Below are 7,637 nucleotides of genomic sequence, written 5' to 3'. Positions count from 1 at the left end.
TATTGTTTTTGTATTCCACACATGTGGTGGTAATCACCTATTTAAAGTTTTGAACTTAGCACATTGTTTTAGAAATGCAAGGCATAATAATTTAAAAAAAAACTTGCCTTCAGTAGACATACGTTTTTATAAACATAGGGACCTCATTGCCTCTGCCTTCTTTTTATATTGGCACCATTATAAAACAACTAGACTTTACTTATCTTAAAACTCAATGTTCTCCAAAAATCTAAATTTCGTCATATGCAGTGAACTAGGATTTTTTGTAATATTTTGTACAAATAAAATTAAAATCGATTATGTGCTAAAGTTTATTGCGAATCTACACTATTAGTTTGCTCTTCGACTGTAGAATCTTTTGTCCTTTTCTGTATTTCTATTTCCAATTGCGCATCTTTAAGAACCGTAAACACTCTGCCATCTCGAACTTTTCGTATTATATTTTTATCGTGAAACGCGTGATTATGTGTACAACACCTGGAAGGAAGCAATAAGTGTTAAATAAATACCTACTGAGATACAAACCCTAACCTCAATAAAGCATATGAGAACAAGATATTTGCATGGAATGAGCAGGCCCTAGAATGTAGCATGAAACACGAACGTACGTGTTCTTTCATTGTGATTGGTCGAGAGATTTAGATGTCACTTCCACATTGTCAACCGCAATTATTATCAAACAGGCATATTTCGTGTCGAATTTCTTATGGCACATTCAGGGGAGGGGGTTAGGACGGTAAATGGCAGCACATAGCATATCACATCACGTCATGATCATTACTTATACCAAAAAGCCGCACGCACCACTCATTTCTTCCATCAACGAAAATCGAATTATATGGAGATTTATTTATTACTAATTTATTAAGTAAATATACAAGCAGAAGTCTGGGCATAGCCAATACTGGTGCAAACAACAGTATGCATTCTGTATTCGGAACAGATTTGTAAACTTACCTCTCTATTATTTTATCATTTTCAGTAATGACGTAGGCAGGACATCTCAGTTGTTTGGGATAGAATATACATCTCCACATTCTGCGGTTTGAGTTTTTGTACAAATAGCGTACGTTGTACACGTATCGGTTCAAAACCATTTGAAGATTGCCCTGGTTCGACATCGAATATTGTATTTGAGAATCGACAACTGTAAAAACAAAATTTTATAGCAAAGTGGATTATTCATCAATTTGCATGAACTCAAATTGTGGAGGAATAAATAGCTGGTATACATTAATTATATATGACAGAAATGAATAAACCTATTCAAATATTTTTTCATTCCTAACCGGCCTACTGAGCATTATTTTATCAAATAATACATGTTTTTACAACTTGTTATACATAAATAAATCTTAAGTAAGTACTTGTCTGTTATACGCATACTATTTTTTTTTTTATAAATGCATGCATGAGTATGTGCTATTAGGGCCGGCGCATTGCATAATAAATTGCATTACATTACGGTGTTAATTGATTTTAAACATTATTTCAATGAAGGCAAATGTCGATAATAGTTTGACAGTAAAAAAATCTCTGCGCTGCTCTCTGCCACATATACGCGGCACTTTAGCAGAAAGGAAAGATCATATAAGCCGCATCCTTGACATATTATTGTCTAAAATTCACACCATCTAGTAGAGATATAGATAGATAGATCAAAATATAATAACATTTATAAATTAAATAACCTGTATATAGAAACATCTTACCTGACTGATCTTTACTTTTCTTTGACATTATGTTCTGAACTGTTGGTCTACTAGTCAGCACCTGTGTTGTTTTACTACTTGACTCATTTGCTACAGGTGATAATGGTTCCCTGGAATAGCATTTTAAGTTTTAAATTAGTTGATTTACTCAATAATTATATTTACACTGTGATAAAATAGAGATGAGTTGCCTTTAATTATTTTTTAATGCAGATATGTATCATACCCAAATATGGCCACCTATAGTAAATGAAGACTGAAGAAGAAATTAGGCCGACGGGAATAAATGCGGCCTGTCTTGGAATTTAGCTCTTCCCAGTTAATATTTTTGTTAGGCTTCACTTCACTTAAGGTGGTAGCTCAAGGTCCATTTTCATACATTTTGTTTCGGCTTTAATCTGGGTAACTAAACAAGTATTGGCAAGTAAAGAATTTAAATTCACGTCTAGTTAGTGATTAGTTCTCGCAGTTGAAAGAAAAACGTAAAAATAATTAATAATCATGGATATTTCGGCCTTTAAAATTTTATATGACGAAATTTTAAAGGCAGAAATATCCATGATTATTAATTATTTTTACGTTTTTCTTTCAACTGCGAGAACTAATCACTAACTAGACGTGAATTTAAATTCTTTACTTGCCAATACTTGTTTAGTTACCCAGATTAAAGCCGAAACAAAATGTATGAAAATGGACCTTGAGGTATCGCCTTAATAGATCTAACTCTTCGCTCTGATTACAAGTATTCAAACAACTCAAGTATAGTTAATTAGATAGTTCAGTATTTAGAATGTTTACTTAAGATCCTATTCAAAAGTAAGATTGGTCATACACGTCACAATAATCCTTGCATGTAATAAAATAGCAGAACTTACCCAGATTAAAGCCGAAACCAAAATGTATGAAAATGGACCTTGAGCTACCACCTTAACATCAAGTGCATATGCAATAAATGTGTAGCCAAGTAAACACAAAGTATAGATAAATCATTACCCTTTAGCAGTGTCCATGTCATCTGATATTGTTTCGGTCCTGTAATCATGCATTCTGAGGGATGTAGACTCATTCACTTTTAAGGTAGCAAGGTCAGTTTCAACGTGTCCAGATTCAGAGCTTTCAATCTTAAAAAAAAATTATATACAGTATTTATTTAAGTACACTTAAGGGATCTGTTTGAGGTGGATATTCACTCTTCCATTCTTGTCCAAAATATATATAAAATATGTTTGAACAGATCCTTCAACTAAAAATACATACTGTATATTATTTCCTGAAATAAAAACTGCAGCCTTTTTTAAGCACATAGCATGCATGGAGTGTGAGATTTGCCATAATTAAAATTCATATACAGATAGTGCAGAAAGATGAATATTTGTTACAATACAAATGCAATTAAATTCGGCCAACAAATATCGCCCACTGGTTGACCACGAGTAAAAATTATTTATGGTTAACATTTGATTTGTATCTATAGCTTAGTTGAGTGTAGAACGATCTGCTGTCAAAAACCTTTCGTGGGAAAATAGTCCAATTTGTCCTATTCCATAATAAGAATTTACCTATTACAGGCAAACATGGAAGGAATTTTCTCAAATAATCTCCAGAAAATCCCTAATTCCATTAAAATCCATTGAATAGTTTCTGTTTATTTGTTACAAACACCCAAATGTGTACAATATTTTGCATTATTATATAAATAAAATGTATACCATATCAACCAATCCCTTTATGTGCAACGCCTTCCCAGCTTGCAGAACTTCACTCAGATTATCCCGCGTCACACACACTTCGCCCGTGTATATGTACTCTAATATTGAAGACAATGTTGTATATGTAATGTTCTAAAAATGCATTAAACATATTACCATTAACACTTCTCTTTTATTCAAAAATATTAAATCATAAATTCTATATCTAAGTACTTAAATAAAGGTACTTAAAATATCCTTTAGCAATTATATAAATAATTTCATAGTAAATACTTAGCTTAAAAATTGTTTTTTGATAAACTTAAAAGCTAAACTTACATTAAGAAATATTACAGGATGAGAGCAGTCGGCTGAGGTGATCAGATCCTTGATGTATGGACTAATGAGAGACATCACCATCTTGTGCACCTTCACAAAATGACCGTCCGCAGCTAGAGTCATGTCAACAAACTCTCCACGCTGTAACAAAAATTATATAAAAAAATATTTCTATGTGTAGAAGCTTGTAATTGGCGTATAGTTATTTAAGTTATAACTTATTTTGTAAAATTTGCCGTAAGCTCCTCGAATACCCCAAAATAAAAAGAAATAAATTTTACTTCTCACTCATAATATAATTGACTAGCTTTTGCCCGCGGCTCCGCCCGCGTTATAAAGTTTTTCAGGCTAAAGTTTTCGTTATAAAAGTAGTAGTTTCCCGGGAGCCTATGTTCTTCCCAGGGTCTCAAACTGTCTCCATACCAAATTTCATCTTAATATGTTGGATAGTTTTTGAGTTTAACACGTTCAGGCAGACAGATGTAGCAGGGGACTTTGTTTTATAATATATTTTTTAGAACTTTTTAAGAGGAACAATCCCGTCATACATCATTGTTGCATAACTTTAACCGTTTACGCAGCGCACGCAACGGAAGCCCTCAAAACTAATAATTTTCCCCCGTTTTTGCAACATGTTTCATAACTGCTCCGCTCCTATTGGTCATAGCGTGACGATATATAGCCTATAGCACTCCAGGAACAAAGGGCTATCCAACACAAAAACATTTTTTCAGTTCAAACCGGTAATTCCTGAGATTAGCCATTACTGCTCCGCTCCTATTGGTCATAGCGTGATGATATATAGCCTATAGCGCTCCACAAATAAAGAGCTATGCAACACAAAACGAATTTTTCAGTTGAAACCAGTAGTTCCTGAGATTAGCCATTACTGCTCCGCTCCTATTGGTCATAGCATGATGATATATAACTTTGAGCACTCCACAAACAAAGGACTATTCAACACAAAAAGAATTTTTCAGTTTGAATCGGTAGTTCCTGAGATTAGCCATTACTGCTCCGCTCCTATTGGTCATAGCATGATGATATATAACTTTGAGCACTCCACAAACAAAGGACTATTCAACACAAAAAGAATTTTTCAGTTTGAATCGGTAGTTCCTGAGATAAGACATTACTGCTCTGCTCCTATTGGATATAGCGTGATGATATATAGCTTATAGCACTCCACGAACAAAGGGCTATCCAACGCAAAAAGAATTTTTCAGTTTGGACCGGTAGTTCCTGAGATTAGCCATTACTGCTCCGCTCCTATTGGGTATAGCGTGATGATATATAGCCTATAGCACTCCACGAACAAAGGGCTATCCAACGCAAAAATATTTTTTCTGTTTGGACCGGTAGTTCCTGAGATTAGCGCGTTCAAACAAACAAACAAACTCTTCAGCTTTATATAATAGTATAGATAAACTATGATTTACTGACTGCAGTCTCTTAAAAGATGTTTACTTATAAGTATACAAGTCTTATCTCTATTTTTCCAGGACATACTTTATTTATGTAAAAATTTTGTACAACATTCAGGAGTATCTAAGTTTACTTTTTACAAATATCGTCACAAACATTCGTATTGTTAATATTCCTTGGTGAGTGGGAAAGCGTTTAGGTTATAGGCCTATTATTTTACACATTTAAACTTATCTACTCACCTCTTGTAAGGAGCCAAGTCCTTTGCAAATATTTTTCTGATAACTCTGCCAGGAGAGAGAATATTGTTCATTTGTCATGGTTGATAATTGTAAATTAGACACATACGTTTAACAGAAAAAATAGGACAATAATTAATTTAATTTTTATTTACGAATGAAAAATAAATTGTGTAATATAGCTTTAATTTTTCATGAAAATAAAATTTTAGATACATATATTTTGTTTGTTAACATTTAACACATAGAGTAAGTAATATACTACGTAAGAAGAGGCGGCACTTAGTACATTGAATTTGAGCTCACGCACACATACGTGAGCCCAGTAGAATTACATTTTGTACCAAAATTTTTTTTTTTTTTTTTTTTTTTTCTTCATGGCTTCGCACGTCTAGTGCATTTAGCCAAAGACAAGTTGATGCAAATATTCATAATATTGGCTTGCGCAGCTTGAGATTGCAATGTTAGGTTTCTTTGCTGACGGTTTTTGCATAGGACAAAGGTAGGGAAACAGTTTGAGATATAAAATTAAGACTGGTAAAGAAATTTAGAAAAGAGGATATCAGGGAGGGTTTGAAAGGAAAAAGGAAAAACTATGCCTTACATAAAATAAAAATTAAATAAAAAATACAATTTACAAAAACATAACACTAATGATGGATGAGGATGAAATAATTACAATTTTATATTGTTCTTAATGAAAAATGATGCAATACATTTATACACAGAAAAATTATTTGTACTAAGTAAAGAGAGGATAGAAGATGGAAAAGGAATACAAAGGTCTAGAAGGGAGCAAATCATAGATGTACGGTCAAATTGAGAGCAAGAAAACAGAATATGATTTAAGTCGCCAACATCTGATCCACAAACGCACATAGGGCTGTTTACTATATTGAGTCTGGCGAGGTGAGCAGGGACACAAGTGTGACCAAGCCTAATACGAATAAGAATAGAAGTCTCGACCTTGTCAAACTTAACTCTGAAAAACCACGGTTTCGTTGGGATCTGAGGCTGGATGACGGAGTAGTAGCGGCCCTTCATTATGCAACTAGATGACCATGTTTCTTTCCAAGAGTCTCGTAGAAAAAATTTCGGCAATGATTGTAAGTCTTGACTGTAGTTTTTAAATGGAAATAAGTCACCACTTTGCACCGCATCCTTAGCTAGTTTGTCGACGGTTTCGTTGCCGTGGATTCCAGAATGACTAGGAATCCATACAAAATATAATAAGTATCCCCTCAAAATACATTTGTGCGCCAACTCTCTTATTTGGAGAATAACTGGCAAAATACCGTTATATTTAAAAGGAAATTTAAAGATGGCTTGTAGAGCACTTAGCGAATCGGAAAAGATAACAGCTTTATTTAATTTAAGTAAAAGAACATATTCTATAGCCTTCAGTATTCCAAAACATTCGCCAGTAAAAACAGATGATTCCGGAGGAAGCTTAATTTTTTGAACGATCTTGTATTGAGAGTGAAAAACACCAATGCCAACACATTCCGAAAATGAAAATTTAGAAGCATCTGTGTACAGGTAATGGAAGCCCTCAAAACGTTCTTCAAGAAATGCGTTGAATGAGATTTTTATATTGGGCGCAGTTTTATTAACACAGTCATAAATTATACTAGGAGAGAAAATTAACGAGTTGTAGCAGTTGTTGAAGAGCGGGAATTTATTAAAACGATGAGTGGGGGCCGGGATGGAAAAGATTTTTTTATAACTTATAATTAGGCATGGAGGATTACGGGAACGATGACTAGGTATAGTGGAATAGTATTTAGACAGAGCTTCCAGTAATGGAAAGAGGGGATGGGAGGAAAATTGAATAATTTTAAATAAGTATTTATCAGCAAGGTATTGCCTCCTGTGACATAGTGGAGGTTCACAACACTCCACTTGCAATGCATTAATAGGGCTAGATTTCATTGCCCCTGTAATTATGCGTAGTGATTTTGATTGAAGGTTATCTAATTTTTTAAAAGAATAAGCTGCACCTGGTTCCAGCAAGAATGAACCATAATCAAAAATGCTTCTAATTATAGCATTATAAACAAGTTTTAATGAATGGGGTGGGCGCCCCACCACACACCAGATAAACATCTTAGCATGTTAATGTGGCGCTCAACCTTATTAACAACGTAGTCGCAATGTGAAGTACCAGAAAGTTTAGAGTCCAAGACTACGCCTAAATATTTAAAATTATTTTTGACTGGGATTGGAGTATCACG

At 33.9% G+C, this 7,637-nt stretch overlaps 1 protein-coding gene across 1 annotated transcript; it reads right to left on the bottom strand.

Annotated features, from left to right (window-relative positions):
- Nucleotides 1-295: 295 nt before the first annotated feature.
- On the bottom strand, nucleotides 296-5,673 carry LOC115446962 (protein tramtrack, beta isoform). The gene is made up of 7 exons (XM_030173812.2): nucleotides 5,407-5,673; nucleotides 3,740-3,880; nucleotides 3,422-3,553; nucleotides 2,706-2,833; nucleotides 1,713-1,822; nucleotides 958-1,147; nucleotides 296-477 (listed from the first exon to the last, which is right to left on the bottom strand). The coding sequence occupies exons 1-7, from the start codon at nucleotides 5,482-5,484 to the stop codon at nucleotides 312-314; spliced, it is 945 nt and encodes a 314-aa protein (XP_030029672.1). The 5' UTR covers nucleotides 5,485-5,673; the 3' UTR covers nucleotides 296-311.
- Between the last annotated feature and the right edge of the window lie 1,964 nt (nucleotides 5,674-7,637).

The sequence above is a fragment of the Manduca sexta genome, chromosome 24 (assembly GCF_014839805.1).
Source record: "Manduca sexta isolate Smith_Timp_Sample1 chromosome 24, JHU_Msex_v1.0, whole genome shotgun sequence".
NCBI lineage: Eukaryota > Metazoa > Arthropoda > Insecta > Lepidoptera > Sphingidae > Manduca > Manduca sexta.
This window is presented reverse-complemented; position numbering and strand designations above follow the sequence as displayed.

What these genes read in the sequence shown, in the direction of transcription:
- LOC115446962 (XM_030173812.2), bottom strand. Translation starts at nt 5,484, where the DNA reads ATGACAAATGAACAATATTCTCTCTCCTGGCAGAGTTATCAGAAAAAT. An exon ending in ATCCTGTAATATTTCTTAAT is followed by an intron (nt 3,554 to 3,739) that starts GTAAGTTTAGCT and finishes ATGCATTTTTAG; the next exon opens with AACATTACATATACAACATT. An exon ending in TAAAGGGATTGGTTGATATG is followed by an intron (nt 2,834 to 3,421) that starts GTATACATTTTA and finishes TTTTTTTTTAAG; the next exon opens with ATTGAAAGCTCTGAATCTGG.